The following is an 18,340-nucleotide window of genomic DNA, read 5'->3' on the forward strand; positions in this document are numbered from 1 at the left end:
CTCAAGTAATTTCCTAGGCCACCTTTTTCATCTGTGGCCTTCAGAAAATAACTTTCTAATTTTCTGCTAACCAAAGAGAAACTGCAGGGGAAGAACAGCCGGGATTGCATGTAAAAAGAGCACTTTAGTATTTTTCAACATATACAGATACCTGTTCCTTTACAAAACCATGGAAAGGCACAGCTCAGAGTATGTCCCACTGCTGATAAATCACTCCTGAAAGACTGAATCTCTTACAAAGATTAATAATGAGCTCTTCTGAATTTCTGGGATAATTCACATTACAAATCCATATTTTACATTATATTCTGCGTCCTTTATCTTTGGAATGGCAAGTAATCTTCAATTGTCTTATTCACATTCAAGAACTTCAAAAATAATGAGCAGCTGCTTTTTGGTTCACCCCTGCTCACATACCAAGCTGCATACCTTGCATTTCTCTACTTCTTCTTCAATTTTCTCAACAATGGCCGCATCCAAAATTTGCAAGTCACAAGATGAGCGAGACAAAGCAGACACAGGATGTGCCTTTAGCCAGGCAACAATTTCTTGCACTTTCTCAGCTCTGAATAAAAAATTACATGAATGCTTTTAACTGCATATACCAGGCATTTTACCACATTCCCTAATTTAATCACTCAAGTACTACCATACAGACCAAATGATTGTATATATTCATAAAGTAGTGGAATCTAAGAGTTCTGTATGATTTAAGAAAAGTCTAAATTATACAATACTGTTTCAAAACCATAACCTAAAATCTTGTTTCAGAGATTCTTTTAAGCAAAGAGTCCCACACTGGTGTATCACCAGGTAACAGACCCGCAGAGTGCAGTGTCCTGCAGATTTACTGACTGAAGCCTGTGAATTGGGTTTATTGTCTAATAACTAAAGCTGTTTCATGTTACCATGCTGTGTCTGGAACTAAGGTTGCTATTTTTCTCCCACGAAACTGAATAAACGTAGACTAAAAATGTGCAAAGTACTTTCAACTCTGTAAGACTTCTTTTTCAAATTTGAAGTGATTTTATACAATTGCCACAATTATTGGTTATTTTTTCAAAAATTGTCTTTATGACTAGTCATAGCCATGCTTACTGAAGGTTATTTTAAAAGCAAGGATTATGAAGTAGCCACTAAAAATTATATTTCTCATTTATACTGGGTTTTTTTGAGGTTGAAGTCTGGCAGAAACTTGGATTCCATGACTGAAAAGTACAGCATTCAAATAATGTTTTCAGCCATCACTGAACAATCAGGCTGCTCGAGGAACAGCAAGGTTTCAGTTACACAGCAGCCACTACACGATCACTACCAATTTCACCATTGCCAGTTTTTATTCTCCTTATTGCAGAAAAGAGATAAGGACCATGGCTTACCCATTCTCATCCTCTCCAGGCCAAATATCATCTTCATAGCAGATATCTTCCTGGCTGTTCTTGGCTACATAATTAAATAGTTCAGGCACCCTAAAAACCCCCGAATATATGGAAGATAACTTCAGTTTCACATCAGCATAGACCACAAAAAAGCCCCATCAAAATCAAGGCTGATGGGCTTCAAAATTTGTGGAGCCCAGATGGGTTATTTTTTACTTAATTTAGCATCATACTGTTAATTTTTCATAGGCAAGCTGTTAACAAATTTACAATATCCCAAAGTAGAACACTGGAAGTAAAGAAACAAACTCATCGGTTCTTAGAAGATCTGTGACCAGAGGACAAATTCCAACAATTGATACAAAGGTGGGTAATTTGGATGAAACTCATATGTAATAATTTACCTTTCTAAATACTCAGCAAGTAGTTGCTCTACAGCAGAAGAATACATCCATTCGTTTCCAACTTTCTTAGTATAGCCAGGAACTTCTTCATTTTTCTTATTGAACTTCAGGTTTAGCCCCACATTTGCTTTGTGATCACCATGAGGACTGAAAATAAGAAAAAGTTCATTAACTTGCAATAATATGTGTGAATGTGCACATACATTAAAAAAAACCCCTCGTAAACATACATTCTCGGCCTTAAACCATAGAAGAATTAAATTCATTGTATTGTTTACTTGTTAACATTGTGTCAGCTGTAAATGTCACAGGCCAGAAGTGCTATGGTAGCTGTCCACCTGTGCGCCTATACTTCATTGCAAAGAAGGGTAGGCAATATTTTACCTTTCTTCCTTAATTGAGATCTAATCAACCACAATCAACCTGGCATTTACCAAGCTGCAGGAGGATGTCCTTGAACAATCCATCCAGAACAAATGTACACATTAGATCACAAGAAGATGCTCAGGCATCGACCATATTTTTAGAGAGGAACCACAATTTTTACATTCACAAGACTACATGGATTGCCTCCCTTATGGATTTTAAGGGGTCTTAACTAGTTCTTAAGAGAAGCTACAGGTACAATTAATCTCCCTTTATATAGCAGTAGTAAGTACAATGAAATTAGATCCCAATTCCACTTTTTTATTCTCAGTGTGGCAAAGTCAGTTTAAACTCCTAATTCAATTTTGCTAATAGCTAACCAGGAAAGTCAATTTTATGTCTAGCTACAATATGAAAGTCAACAGACCTGTCCAGTAAACAAAAATTTAAAACATGTTTCTGATAGAGAAAAAGCAATGCATATCAACTTAGTTTACAGCAAATATACTTCAAAGAAAGCTTCACATCACAAAATAGAGTACACTTGATAAAAACAGGACTTAAGCACAGCAAAAATTTTGTAGAGTTATAGCAGAATTTAGAAGTGTCCCTACAGTAAAAATTCACAAAGAGAACTTACTTCTTCTTTGATCCTCTTCCAATAAAGATACTCCCTGTAAATCTGGAGACAAGATATCCACTTACTCCAAGACGGCTGGCCAAAATATATGCAGGATTGTATTTCACAGAATATTTCTTTAAAACAAACAAACAAAACATATTGGCAATGCCTAAAGGATAAGGATTTTTATACAAAGGGCAAATGAATGATATGGAAACATCCCTTAGAGACATTTACCACTGCAAAATCTATTTCATACATTGTTTAAGCTTTTACTAGAAAAGCAGAAGCACTCACATGCTGGTTCTGTATTAAAGTATCAAGCTGGGGTTCACACGGAATATTAAAAACTACCCGGATTCTACCTTCTGGAATCACATCATGTGAATCGTGAACCTTGGAGAGAAAGACAATCCATTAAAAATGCTGTAGAAATGGTATTTAAAAACAGCAGTCTTTGGATAACAAACCTCATGGTCTACTTTATCAACAATTTTGCTGCAGTAAGCACAGAGATACTTTGGGATTCATCACCCTGCCTTGACCTGTACATTGCTTCCTCATAGAGCCAATCATTCAGTATTAAATCAAAGGAATTCATGACTGAAAATAGCAAAAAATGGGAAATTTATGTATTATCCCAAATAACTAATCAAAATAATCCAGCATTCAAGTTTATAAATAACAAGGACAGGGAAAACAGAAGATCCCTCTCTCTCTCAGACTAAACCACCAGGGAATCCTAGATTTAAAATTTTAGCCAGCAAATGGCTGCTACTGTCACACAACATCTTAGATTATTTTAGGTTTGCAAAAAAAAAAAAAAAAATCTGCAGGGAAAAATTATGAAATTACTGGAACTAACTTCTCCCATGCAGCCGTAGTAAGGAGATCCCAGCATGAAGGCTGTACTTCCAGGAGGAAACAAATCATCCAGAGTTCTGATGTTTGAAAAACGAGAGTCAAAGGCTTTGATATCCTACATGAAAAAGACAATATTGATAATCTTAAATATCATTCAGGTCCAACAGAATAATTAAAAAGTTTGTATTAAATAGACAGTTTAAAACATAGTCTGAGTTTGATATAATTCAGAGAAGATACTGAACTTGTATATTTACCTTGACAACTGTTTGGTACACAAAAGGAAGAACTTGTTTAGACCACTGCTTCTCCAAATAAACTTCTCCATTTTGGTTTAGTTGATATCTATTACCAGTGAGTAACTGAGCATATACAACTACTGATGTTTCATGGATAAATATTCCTTTCCTTCTCTGGTACCTGAATGCAAAGCAGAACATTTAGCTTGATTACAATAAACAGAACTGAACCAAGAGGGTAGAATAAATTTATTGAAGTAAAAATAAATAAAGTAAAAAAACCTCTTTAAAGAAGGATTCTAATGGTTTTCTTCTTATTTTACAAAAAATATCCAGAATAAATGTCTTAACCAACTGCTTACCCACTGTTGCACAGCCATCACTACAAAGCTCAGAGTATTAATTTAAGCACATTTAGTCTTTACAGTGGAAGGGTTAGGGGTAATTAAATCAGGTTACTCGAATGATAGATAATGAAATGCCAAACTGATGCTGAATTGATTTTTGCCTTTTTGCTTTTATATCTTCTCTATATTCTTTACATATACATGTGTAGCTCTGTAGTCTATTACAGTATTCGTAGCTAGCGTTTTACCTACTCTGTTAAGACAGAAAGACAAAATAAATTCCCCAGCGGCTCCAAGCTGGGGGTCCAAGGTTAGATTCTCTGGGAAGCCAAGGTTGAAACCAGCTCTCCAAGACACATTTTCATAAACAAAGTTTAGCTCCTATCTAAGGGGGATTTCAGAAAGGGTTGAACTGGGGGAGGGAATTACTTCATCACTTATATCTCTAATTGAAGGTTCTTGTCAGTTATGCTAATTTGCTACACATATAAAAATTGTATGTGCTTTAAGTTATAGGTGCATCTTCAGTCATTTTCCATCTAGCGTGCTGTGCCACCTAAGCATCCTTACAAAGGTAACCCCTTTTTATCACCTGTGTCTGGCTCGTGATTTTAAGACCAGCAAAAAGGCATCAAAACTACTGTAACTCAGTTATAGTCTACTGAGACCCACACTTTAGAAGAGCAAGAGCTGTATTCAAATTTAACAATGCTAAGCCATTTGAGTTGTAAGTTGATACTGTATTACTTCATTCTACAAACTTCCTACAACTGAAGATTGCTAACACCAGAACAGAAAATTGAGAGGGAGAATAAATACTGAAACTCATTCATTTGAGAGTTCTTTTGTAACAGCATCTAACTTTAGTTACCTCAGGACTGACTCCATATATTCTGAAATTTCAATATAAGCTCTTTTATGTTGTTGTTTTAAATTTAAGCAGACTTGATTAACCTTTATCATCAAGTATGCAGCAGCTCTTCTGTGCTACTTAGGTCTGTAATACAGGAACAAAACACAGCTAAGACATAAAATGCAAAGCTACACTTTAACTTTTGAAATTACTTACTGCTCTGAAATGCCTTGAACTTCTTTTATCCACATGCTTTGTTCCTTATCTCCAACGTAAGCCACTTTAGTTGGGGGCACTGCATTTCCCATGTAAAGCTTCTGTGTGCCATGTGGTTCTTCCAAATAAAACCTTGAGAATATTACGACAGGTAGGAAATTTAACCAAATAAGATTAACCTAGACATAACCAATTGTGAGCAAAACTTAAAATTGTTAGAAATGACTTGTTAAAGATGTGGAAGACTTGCAGCACCGTTTTCTCCATCCCTTCCACAACAGGCCACATAGCATGGATTTAATAAAAAATACCAGTACATGTGCTGAAAGGAGGATTTTAAAGGAATGTTCACATGTGGATTTCTGTGCATCCATTTTTCCCTCAAAACTAAGAAGGAACTCTCCCAAGCATCTACATCTATAGCAAAAGAGTGAAAGACTAGACCGCTACAGAGGCAACCAAATCTCAGAACAATGTTAAACATTCTTCACCAAGCAGCCTTTGTTATATCTGGACTAATTTGTTGTTACTTTTACAATAAAACCAAAATTTCTGTGCAGTCCAAGGAACTTAATTTGAGAAAAACCAGTAAAACAACAAAGAACTATGTATCAGGTAACTCTTACTTAGTTTCTCCATCTGACACTGCAACAACTCTGGCTTCTTCAAGGTGGGGCCAGTTAACAAAAACCCTCTTTCCAAGTATCAAACTGGCAACATTTTCTACCATCTGGAAAAAACCCAGAAGTTTTATTACTAATGGTTTAACATATTAAAAGATTTTTAAATAGTATTTTCAAACTAGTTTTGCAATAAAAACTACAGTAGTTAAATAATGGGTTTTGTTGCACAATAAAAATCTTATTTTATCTTATTAAAATATATTTGATACAGATTACATAATCCCTGACTAAAAGTGTGGCTCTTAACATGTTGCATGTGCTTCTTGGAAGACCTGGGCTGATTTATGTGTCTGATATAAGCTTCCTGAGTACTTATTTTGTTAAATCACATAGAACTACTTGTGTCTCTGGGACACAATGAACAAAATGACAATTTGAGATTACTGAAATATTTTGTACCATATATTTTATTTATTTATCTCACTGAAAAAAAGGAACAACATGTATGTCTATGACTTTGCTAGCATCTGTAATTTTAGTCTCACATTATGTTCCGTTTTTCTAATGAGTTTCTGCTATTTTTTAATATTATTTGGGCTTATTTAGTTTTTCTTGCCATGTATCTTGAATATGCACTCTTCCTATCTCTCTACTGTAAAATTGTATCTATTGCATCGTATCATATCACATCGTATCATCTTCCTCCTCTCCCCTTTCCTGCTTTTACTTATTTTTCTCTGAAACTTTTTTCTTTTCTGCACTTGTCATTTGCCACTTTGACTCCTCTCTCTATCAAACACCCTCATTAGAGTGGAAGGTGTTAAGTCAGCTTTGTTGATAAAAAGGAAGCACTTTTTCTTTTTAAGTGGTCATCTATTTAGTTACACAAAAGGCAAACAACACTGGTCTGGAGACCACTCCTTGCATTTATACCATTAGTTAGCCACCAGCTCCTTACCCAAGAACATCTAAATGCTACCACAGAGACAGGCCAGAAACTCAATGAAGGAGACTGACATTTCATATTGTGAAGTCTGGAAAAATGTAAGCCTTTTAGCAGATACACAAAATTCTAGACTGTTTCTCACATAAATTTAGCATTTTAACACTTCAAATCTGACTATTTAACAAATTCAGTCTTTTTAATAAGTTTTGGTCCAGCTGTGGGGGTTTTTTTTGTCTTGGTTTTTGTTAGGTTTTGGTCTTTCGTTAGGAGCTGAATGCTTACCTGGTCTTTTGAGTTCTCATCAACTATGATTTCTAATATCATGTTCTCTCCATGGCTGCTTTGCTGAAACACTTGTACACCACTTTTTTTAAGATAGAACTGGGTAAAAACAAAACATCACATAAAAGTTGAGTTCTTACATAGTTAGCTGTTAAATACAATTGAAATGTTGGAAGAGGAAAATCTTTTACCTTATGTTTAATGTGCTTTAAAGTAGGAAATCCACAAAAATATAATGCACTCTTGTTGATTTTAGTTATCTTATTGTGGGTTATCTCTACATGCCAAGCATCCAAAGGTATTGTTTTATACCTAAAAAATAAGTTGCACAACATTTGCTCATGTTGATTGACCTTCAGCTCTAGAAAATCTCACTACTCATTCAAACACTCATTAATTGACAAAACCTTTGCTTTCCGGCAACTAATTTATGTCACTTGGAATATATAGAAAGGACTACAAAAAGCCCCATACAACTGCTGCAAAGAGCCTACTCATTAGGAAAAAGACAAAACTTTAGCATATATGCCAAACTCACTATTTTATTTAAGTAATTGTTATTACCAAATTCTAACTAGCAATGGTTCCATATGGTATCATCCATCTTCACAACTATCCATTCTTTACTGACTGTAATCCAGCAACAGGCATTCCTCCTCTACTCTGCTTTGACTACTATTAAGGTTATGTTTCCATTTCATCTTCAGTCTGTGTGAAATCAAGCTGGCTACTTTCGTTGAGAAGGTGGTGAAAAACAAACTTGGGTTAAACTCTGCACTGGATCCAAATGTTTACATTTGAAAAAAAAAAAATACTCTGGAATTAGCATGCCAATAAATGATCACTGTTTATCAGATATTTGTACCAGTCTTTCATCCTCTGTCACACAAAGTTTAGTAATATCCTAGATTGTTCTTGACGACTTAGCATTGGTTCATCTGTTTTGCAAAGTAACATCTGAAGGGACAATACTTTTACTGTGCCATCCAAAGCAGGCAACATCTAATTCAGTATCTTTCATTTCTCAATGTATAGACTGGCATATGCAAGGTTTGGTTAAAATGTTAATAAAAGTCCTCCAACTACTTTTAGCTTACTTTAAAATAGTTATGCCAGTGTTACCTCGTGTGACATCGTTCTATTGCAGGGAATTTCTCGGGCCATGGTGAGAGGTACTGGAACTCAGCATCTTTGTCATACCAGTACATTAAGCAAGCACTGTGAGTGTTTCTTCGTTTCTCCTCTTCTTTTAGGCCCTTATTACAGGATTCCATGGCCTGCAGCAGTCGCTTCTAAATTTTGGAGAAATTAGCACATGTGAAACTGGCAACAAAAATTAGCATGGAAACATTTACACTGAGAAAGTAACCTGGGAAGTCCAGATACCCAATGTGCTCATTTTCCAGTTGCAGCCTCACCCTTCCTCATGTCCCTGACAAAAGTGCTCTCTGAACAATTACCATGGAATGGCTTTGGAGAATAAAGATCACCTTTCTGAAAGCCTATTTCCAAAGGGTAGCCTTACCTAATACTGTTATCCTATATGCAAAAGGAAAGTACTATTTTTTTTCTCTCCATTAATGCTTTCTTATTACTGGTGTTCAAGTGAAAAGATTTCCTGCAAAAATACTTTCTTTTTTCCAAGTCTTTCTTTTATTTTACCAACAGATCTTCTGTATTTTTATATGTACATAGGAACAGAATATTTTTCTCAAAGAATCTGAACCAAAATATTTGAACAGCTGATTAAAAATTTTAACAACACCAAGCCCACAGCCCTTACTGAGGACTTCTGCCACCTGAAACTAACTTTGCTTGTGGTAACTTAATCTAGACTTATTCCCCAAGCAGCAAACATTTATATTTTTCTGCGATCTTATCAAGTGTTAATTTAAACTTGCACTTAATTGCATGTCTTACTGTTAATTAATTGAGAAATTTAGTAGTCTTGTTATGCAGCTTTTATGGACAGCAGATGCTGAAAGAACTTACCTCATCAATAAACGGGATTAGTACTACAGCTTCCCATTCCTGCTGTTTACCATTTAGGTCAGTTTTAAAATCAGGTGGATAATATTCTATAATAGGAGAGTCTTGACTAGTCATCAAATGCTAGAAAGATACAATAGAGTTTACATCAAAGGCAATTTAGCATTAATTGTAGGAAGGCTGGTATTAAAACCAATTAAAGGCCGTAAAGGAATGAAACACTTAACTGCCCTAGTTGGAAATTGCTTAGCAAATATAAAATTTTGTATTTATTACTAACTTTACAACGTACTAAATACAGTAACAAGTAGAATATTTAACCATACATCTAGAATGTAGAGATAGAATATCATTAACAAGACATGCAAAAACATCATTAAAAGAGTAAAATAAAATAAAGCAGACAATGAGTAAGCAGTACATAGATAATGCAATTTAATTCTATATCCTACCTGGTAGCATTTAGGTAGCAGATCTTTGCTAGCTGCTGGAAGTACAGCAAGAAGCTGTTCAAATGGCATGAAAGGTTTTCCCAATTCAAATTTGATTTTGAATTCACTGATGTTGTGAATATCTGACAGGTAAGGTGCATAATGATAAGGGTAATACCTGCAGGTTAAAAAAACCCCTAAGTTACTTGACTTAATTACAGCACAGCAATGTTCACAGATCAGAAACAAACCAAACTACATTAAATGCTCCCAGCATACAAAGTGAAATATCACTCTATCTTTCAGCAGTTTCTCATTTAATGTTTTTTCTTACCAGCTCCATGATTGAACTCCATGGTAATAATAATGCAAAATCCACTGTATTGCCTGGACATAACATTCAGCTTGATCAGCCAAGAAGGCACTTAAAAGAAAAAGGAAAGATACTTATTGGTTTTCTCATTTTTACAGGTACATAAAACGTACTTAGCACCTTATACACAGAAATGAAGATAGAACATTTTGGGAACATAATAATACCATGATTTTCTAGATTCATTTCCTCCTGGTCCTCAAATACTTATTACAGAAAACTTGACTCGCAGCTCCTGTTGCATTAGACAAAATCATCACCACTGCAGTACTCTGCCATGTATTCTCTACTTTTAACATAGGATGAATATTCTGTCTTGTATTAGAATCACAGTACGTTTGGGATTGGAACAGACCTTACAGATCATCTAGTTCCAACTCTCTGCCATGGGCAGGGACACCTTCCATAGACCAGATTGCTCAAAGTCCCACTCAACCTGGCCTTGAACACTTCCATGGATGGGACATCCACAACTCCTCTGGGCAACCTGCTCCAGTGCCTCACCACTCTCACAGTAAAATATTTCTTCCATAATATCTAACGTAAACCTGCTCCTTTTCACTTTGAAGCCATTATGCCTTGTCCTGTCACTACACACCCTTGTAAATAGTCTCTAATGCATATTTACAAATGTATGTCTCTAATACATATTTACAAAGACTTGTCTTCAGCATTTGGGGCGGGGGGGGCAGGGGGGGGGCGGGGAAAGAAGCATAAACTTACTCAGACACTACTTCTACACCCATTTTTGTCATGTAGTAAGTTCTTTTGTATTGCCTAAACTCAGTTTCAAACAGATCATCATCTTCTGGTTCATCTTCCAAAGTGGCTGGAAAACCAGTCATGAAAAAAGAGGATTAACATTGATTTCTCTACTACAATAAAGTTTGAAAACACTCACTTCTGACTTAATCTCTTAACTTTACTCTGCAATTCAAAGCTATAGGTGCTCACACCTTCCTTGCACTGAAAGTAACATGAAACAATCAAACAAAATCTTTACCCAGAGAAATTCTGGAATTTTTAAGACAGGCAACCCACTTTTTAGCCCAATTACAAGAACAGAGAAGATAATATAAGCCAACAGAAAAAAATCTGAGAAAACATTAAAATGAATTTTAAAATTTACTTATGTTCTGCAACATAATCTAATATCATATAGTAATATTTATACATTCTTGACAAATAATTTCAAAACATGAGCAAAAAACATGTCCTACAAGTAGAACGAGTTTAAAAATGTAAATACAACCAAAAACCCTAAAGCCATACAAAAATCTGTTTATCTGTCCCCCCCCCATATAAGAAAATACCTATGCACAAAATTATTAAACACATAATATTGTCAAAGATTTTTTCATTAATTCCTTTAACTCATCATGGAAATACAGGTCAGGGAAGAAGCACCTCTAAAGCTTTAGCCCCACGCTCTCTCACCAAAATAGTTCCACTTCCCAACTGCTGACTACGTAAGTCTTACATTCAGATTAAGGCCATCTCTGACAAGCAATTCTTACACTTCTTTGAAATCTATACACATATTAACATGGGGGTTTTTTGTTATATGTGTATGGAAAAATTTTTTGCACTTACTTTTAGGGGTCACTTCACCTTCATTTTTTTCTAAAGCAGCCAAAGATATAGAATTTTCCTGAGCCTATTAAGATTTGAGATAATGTAAAAATACAGGTTAATATGCACGGACCTCATTCAAAACCATCTAACCTGCAACTCAAAATACTATAATCAAAATGTATAAATATTATGATTTCTTATAAAGCCCATTTCCTTCTCTTAAAATTGCTTCCAGAAGATTATTTAAGCAGACCAAAAGGACAGATCAGACAAAAGAAGCAGTCTCAAAATGTTAACTACTTTTAAAAAAATACCTGAATATTCGTGTTCCAAAATGCTACTGTTTCCAAAACTGCTTAGTACAGAAAGAACAGGATAACAATATACAGAGACAGATTAAATGCAAAGGAATTTTCTCCTGCTACTCTACACCCTGCTAAAGGCATATAGTGAATGGCAGTCAATGGAATTGGTGGTGGGGAACTTGAAACTGGGGCAGAGACAAGATACTGTTCTGTAGTAGTACACACATATATACAACGTGCTGTTCCTTATTAATTAGTTATATCTAGAATTACAAGTTAAATACTAATCTGAGACAGCTCGCAGCAATGAAATTGCTCTTTCTCTATTTGTTGTCAAATAGTTAGCCAATACCAAGACATACATGAAAGTTCTATAGTGTATCTGAAATATATACTTCCAGCAGGCTATGGTTTAAAATGTAATATTCTGAAGCATAGCAGGCTTGACCGTAACTCACAAAAAAGTTAAGTTCTGCTGCTTTTGAGGAACAGCAAAGCATTAAATACAGTTCTACAAGACTTTAAAAATCATGAGCACCTGACCCTGACTTTACCATTTCATCACTTGCAACCACCAATGCATACAGCCAAAATGCAAACTGTTACAATTTACTATCTTTTTTGGTTTAAAAAAAAAATCTTGACACAGAGGTTTATGCCACTTAATTTGTCTAAGATCAAATTACTGATTTGCAAAAAGTTACATTCTTATTTCCAAAATTGTGCATATAAAACACTGACCTTTTGTTTCTTTTGTTTATTTTTTCTGGCTTCCTCTGCTGCAATCCCAGCTGCCTCGTTGAGGTATTTATTGCCCACTTTACTTTCAAACCATTTTAGGTCAACAAAGACTTCACTGAAGTGTTCACGATCAAACTGTGCAGATTAAAGTAAGTTTGCAAATATTTGAGGGATGTCAAACTTAGAATGCCAGATTAACAATGTCTTTTTAGTACGTGCATTAGATTACATCTAGAGTCATCTGTACATACATATTTTGCCCTAGAGAGACAGCTAAATAGATTAATACTAAGAACCCTGTTTCTCAGCAATATGTAACATACAGCCAAGCTTTTGTTTTCTTTCAGTAAGGCAGCAAGGGGAAACAAACAAGAGCTCAATAACTCCTACACTTCACTATCAACTCTAGAAGCAGTACATATATAGGGTCTGGGTAACACAGCCTTGTGCCACACTTTCACAGCTTTATCCAAGAACCAGAAAACAGGGCTGAAGCAGGGACAACAGATGATTTCTCTCTCTACAAATTCAGCAGAAGGTTTAATCCTTTCCATTTCTGTATGGCCTATACCTTACCTCATCTCTAGGATGGATTACTGCACTGGCACTTAACAGGATTACATCCTGTACACCAGCTGTTTCATTAACAACACTGATACCTGTCTCTCACAGATGCTCCTTGCTCTTTACTAGTGATCTTCATAAAAACCTTGCAAACAATTCTCCCATCCAAGATCTTCAGACACAGCTTACCCCACAGGAAACTACCAGCAGGGGAAGCAAAGAACATCACTGCCTGCAGCCAGCTTTAAGAACACACAGAAATCACTAACAATTCTGAGCTGGGAGGGACCCACAAGGATCATTGAGTCCAACTGTTAAGTGAATGGTCCTAGACGGATTGAACCCACACCCCTGGCATTAATGGCATCCTGCTCTAGAGGGATTGAACCCACATCCCTGGCATTAATGGCATCCTGCTCTAGAGGGACTGAACCCACATCCCTAGCATTACTGGCACCCTGCTCTAGAGGGATTGAACCCACATCCCTAGCATTACTGGCACCCTGCTCTAATGAGCTTTGCCCGATACTGCCACACACTATTCAATGGGAAGTGAGCACCACGATTCTACTGGTGAATCCTCATTTGACTTGCAGTACTAAAAGATGCTGGCTAAAGCATAGATCAAATGATTCAATCATTTTCCTCTTATGCTATGATAGGATCAGACAACAACTGATTGGATTCCATCTGTTCAATGGTAGAACAGCTGATTAAACCACCTGTAAAACACAGTCATTTAACAGTTCATTAAAACAACAGTATGGTGGATTTTAGGATACAATATTGAGTTTAAATTCAACATTCTACACCATTCCGTACAGTGCAATTTAAAAGTTACTTACATCTGACAACCTTGTGAGATATTTCTCAAAACGTTCTAAATTCAGATGCCCATTTTCATTGATGTAACCTGTTGAGAAAATGAAGTGTGCTTTTTAACTAACAACTCAACGATTTCAAAATTTGCATTTAAATGCCCCACAGATAATAAAATGCAATTTTGCTGCCTCTCTAAGGAAAGTGTAGCAAATGCTAAACATTCTAATGTGGCAAAAAAGGTCAATAAATACAAATGCAGCAATGTTAATGCTCCTACTTTCCACAGCTGAACATAGTTTTCTCACCTCCCAGTTCTGGCAAGATAGCCATGTATGTTCTATAAAGTAGCGGCAGTGCATCATGATTAATGTGTAAATGAGGTAGATGAGGAATAAAATCATTTCCTACGAGGAAACCCATTAAGATCCAATCATCTATTATCCTTTCAATATCATATTCAAAAGAAATCTTGTCCTGGGGTGAAAAAAACCCAAAAATTAAAAAAGAAAAACACACAGGAGTATAATTTTTATTATCATTTTTGCATAAAGACTTCACACATTCACACATTTTTTTCCCATCTCAGATCCATTAGAACTTACTTTTACTGGGGAAAATTCATAATCAATATATTCTCTCATCAGTGATAAGTGCAGTAAATGAAATGTGGTTTCCTCTGGTGCACATACTCTGTAAATTATTCAAATCACCAAGTTAATTATTTATAAACACACTTTCAACATTAATATTAGTAAGTCCATGGTTACCTAAACCCAAGAATTTTACTAGGACTGTATCTTTACAGAAGAAATAATGCATAAACATTTCACTGAATCTATTTTAGGATTAATCTGGTTTGGTCTACAAAATTTTGCAGTAGAATCTTCTAAATACCAGATGTGACTGTATGGAGAAGAACTAACTTACAGAAGAGCTTTGTGGAGTTCCATGTTGCAGTAACTATTTCCTAAATCCTTATCCCATTGCTCAAAAAAGAGAGAAACTAGCCTAACTTGGCACCAAGCCAAATACATTTGAAGGTATTTTCTAACTAGTCTGAAAAAGAACAGAGCATACAGATTCACATCTAAACCAGCTGGGTTACATGTGTAGTCCTTTGAAATGCTTTATGTAAGAGAAGAATATGCTCAACTTGAAAATATGCTCTGTATGTATTATTTTGTGGCTTCAGTGCAGTACTAAAAGAATAACAAACCTACTGGTTGTTTATGGCGTAGCCAACATGTATTATGCCTTCCTTTTTTCTCTTCACAAAAATTACTCATAAAAACCCTAAACCAACATTAGCCCCAAATCAGTTAATACCTACACCAAAAGATTAATGAGCTAAATGATGTATTTTAAATTAATAAAGGACTATTTCACCTTGTAGATACTACAACTAGCTGAGACCATCTCCAATGACAAACCAGTATAAATACTAGTGTATTCACACATAAATAGGAGATTTTAGAAATAATCCTGTAAGGAAGATGTGTGTGATAGCAGTCTTCAGATAAACTCATGTAAGACACACTCTGAGCTACACTGGGCTTCAGAACCAATTGTGTCACATTTTAAATGCAACTTTCATATTGGTTATTAAGAACCTCGGCAACCAGGTTGATGCTATAAGACTCTAGAGACACTCTGCCCCTTACTCTTCATTGCACTGGACTTGAAAAACCTGATAAAACAAGCAATTTCTCTCAATGAAAAAAATTGCAGAGAGATATTAATTTGTATATATTTTTAGGATTTTCAAATTTCCAACTGTAAGTATCCATAAAAGTAACAATATTGACAGAAGACAATTCCTGTAACTTACAGAAGTAAATTCTTGTAATGAGCAAAGTTATTCACAAACTACAATATGGAACAATGCTTGGAGGGGAGGTGGAATAAATAACAGTTTGCCTTTTGATTTCATACTTTCACTAATTAATCTCTCAAAAAGTAATTACACTCTTATTTTTCATTATTTTATTTTTTAGAAAGGTAAAAACCAAGGTTTTACTTTGATTAGATGTAAGGTCTTTAAAAATATTATAAGGTTGCATGCCAACACTACCTACCAATGAGTATTAGTGAAACATTGACTGCAAATACTGAAAAGAAAGCTTATTTCTGATGGTCATCATATTGTCCTTGGCAATAAAATATTCCTGTATTAGCAAAAATTATGCATTTATCTAAACATTTATAATTAATCCTGTGTTATCCAAAATCCTTTTAGTGTCAGAAATGTTTACTTCTGTCTATCCCATCTTCTCCCTTTATGTACCAAATATATGCTTGAGGTCCTTCAAAGAAGGAACTCAGCCACAGTAACAGTTACAAATGACTGTATTATCTCAGAACAGCTTCATGTACATACAGGGCTGTGGAACAAGTCACCTTCTTCTGACTGTTTATAGACCACAAGTTATTTCAATTGAGCAAACCCTGAATAAGAGCATCTACTCAGCCATTTTAAGAGAATTTATTTAAGTAATTTTTCTAGTAATTTACTTACATGCACAAAACCTCAGAGATATACATACATTTTAAAGAGTTAGTATCTGCATAACACAGTTATGGAAACAATGCCAATACAGCCCAGGCTGCTCCATTAATAACATGAAGAAAAAAGTGCAACACACCAAATCTTTAAGGATTTTTTTATCAGCTGTTCTGACAGCATACATTTTTTCATGTAAACCAATTCTAATGCACAATTCAGCAAGCTGATCTCTCTAATTTCATGACTTTTCTGACCCAAAGAATAATCTAAGACTTCATCAAATTACCATGCAATCAATTAAAAAAAAAAACAAATCACCAAACACACACCCAGTTTTAGTCACCCAGTATGTTTTGGATTTAATTTCATCATAAATAAAATAAGAGCAAAGTTTATTCACCTTTGAGCCTTTTTACCACCGAATCTGACTTCTTCTCTTAAGAGCGCGAAGTGTGCCTCATGACTTGTTAATCCCAGCATTATCTATTACAAAGAGATAAAAGAAAGATCTTACTTTTGAAATTTTTTTTAAAGCTTTCAAGCAGTATAAAGAAATTCTGTTCTGTTTCATTAGAAATTCAAAAGTTTGCAGGTACACAAAATTACATGCTTGTTTCAAACCATTTTAGAACCCTTATGAGCTTTGGAAGATATCAAAGATGTACACACACTTGACAAATTCCTGTTGTTTGTATTATTTTAGTTGCACATACCAAATCAGCATCTAAGCCATAGAGACAGTGTCTTGTGTTTGGATCATGATGGGGCTTTGCTTTTTCTGATCTGATGAACTCCATAATTTTGTGCTCACCTTCCCCTGGAGTCTGGACACAAAAAAACAAAACAAAACAAAAACCCCAAAAAAGTCACCAAAAAAATTCAGCCGTAAGTATTATTCTATAAAATAAGAATTTATTTAAAATAGGATAGTAAGAAAACATAATGACCTCATGCCCTGATAAGTAGACTGTTATTCCTTGCCAAGATTTGTCTGTGGAAATCTTCATATTTACAAAATATTTAAGATGCTCATTCAATCTGGCCATGAATTCAGTTCCTGAAAACAGAAATCTAAGTTAAAAACAAAGCTTTTCACTAATTTGCATTTACATACCAGAAGTATTAAAAAAAACCCCAACAAATAAAACTTCTGCCAGAGATGAAGGGGATGACTGGTTTCTTTCCTAAGACATTTCACTTTTTACATCAAAGTCTAAAAAATTTTTAGAATGAGACAGTATTCCAACCCCACTGAATGTTACTAAAACTTTTGTTACAAACTTACTTAAGGCTTTATTGATTTCGTCTTCTAGTTTTTAAAAAAACATGCCTTAAGATAGGAAAATACTAACAAAATACAAATGCAAAACCATAAACACTTGAATTTAAATAGCTGACAAGTTATCTTACCTGGTGTAATACAGTTGGAGTCGAATCTGGCTTCTGTAGGGAGAGTTTCTCCCTTTTCCAATGCTTTTTTTATTTTCTCTTCTGCCTCTTTTGCTGATCTGAAACAAACAGCATTGGAGAGAGAGTAAAGAATGAATCATCTTATTCAAATGTTAATATCCTAAGTACAGCTTTTTGACAAAATAAATATAGTTGATTTTTTAAAGTGCTTCAAAAATAAAAAAGGAAAGAATTTAACTCCTGAATAGAGTTTGAACTTATTTCTGAGACAACTAAGGTGGCTTAAAAATAGCACTTTGTTCACAGAAATGATGACAATCTGTCACTTCTCAGATGCAGTTAGTATTTAGATTACCAAGGTGATCATACAATGGTTGATCACAATGAATGGCTATTAATGTTGAAACTGTGGGAATATTTGGTATCTAAACATCTGAAAATGCTATCCCAGAACAAAAATTGTAACATAGTTAAACAAAGCAGCAG

At 35.0% G+C, this 18,340-nt stretch overlaps 1 protein-coding gene across 4 annotated transcripts in view; it reads right to left on the minus strand.

Moving 5' to 3' along the window:
* Positions 1–18,340, minus strand: part of XRN1 (5'-3' exoribonuclease 1) — a 41,981-nt gene that overhangs the window by 19,735 nt on the left and 3,906 nt on the right. For all 4 annotated transcript variants that reach the window (XR_007205604.1, XM_048313777.1, XM_048313776.1 and 1 more), the window contains exons 3-27: positions 17,855–17,952; positions 17,392–17,501; positions 17,158–17,268; positions 16,845–16,927; positions 14,544–14,631; positions 14,247–14,415; positions 13,965–14,032; positions 12,556–12,690; positions 11,528–11,591; positions 10,658–10,763; positions 9,896–9,985; positions 9,583–9,739; positions 9,134–9,253; positions 8,264–8,433; positions 7,333–7,453; positions 7,142–7,240; positions 5,917–6,020; positions 5,291–5,422; positions 3,893–4,055; positions 3,637–3,750; positions 3,069–3,167; positions 2,790–2,905; positions 1,784–1,930; positions 1,380–1,469; positions 430–565 (exon numbers count right to left, since the gene is read on the minus strand). Coding sequence is in view for 3 of the 4 variants with exons in the window: in XM_048313777.1 (XP_048169734.1) it covers positions 430–565; positions 1,380–1,469; positions 1,784–1,930; positions 2,790–2,905; positions 3,069–3,167; positions 3,637–3,750; positions 3,893–4,055; positions 5,291–5,422; positions 5,917–6,020; positions 7,142–7,240; positions 7,333–7,453; positions 8,264–8,433; positions 9,134–9,253; positions 9,583–9,739; positions 9,896–9,985; positions 10,658–10,763; positions 11,528–11,591; positions 12,556–12,690; positions 13,965–14,032; positions 14,247–14,415; positions 14,544–14,631; positions 16,845–16,927; positions 17,158–17,268; positions 17,392–17,501; positions 17,855–17,952 (2,890 nt within the window). In the remaining variant the exon portion in view is untranslated. The remainder of the gene's footprint in view (positions 1–429; positions 566–1,379; positions 1,470–1,783; positions 1,931–2,789; positions 2,906–3,068; positions 3,168–3,636; positions 3,751–3,892; positions 4,056–5,290; positions 5,423–5,916; positions 6,021–7,141; positions 7,241–7,332; positions 7,454–8,263; positions 8,434–9,133; positions 9,254–9,582; positions 9,740–9,895; positions 9,986–10,657; positions 10,764–11,527; positions 11,592–12,555; positions 12,691–13,964; positions 14,033–14,246; positions 14,416–14,543; positions 14,632–16,844; positions 16,928–17,157; positions 17,269–17,391; positions 17,502–17,854; positions 17,953–18,340) is intronic.

This window comes from Corvus hawaiiensis, chromosome 10 (genome assembly GCF_020740725.1).
Source record: "Corvus hawaiiensis isolate bCorHaw1 chromosome 10, bCorHaw1.pri.cur, whole genome shotgun sequence".
NCBI classification, from domain to species: domain Eukaryota; kingdom Metazoa; phylum Chordata; class Aves; order Passeriformes; family Corvidae; genus Corvus; species Corvus hawaiiensis.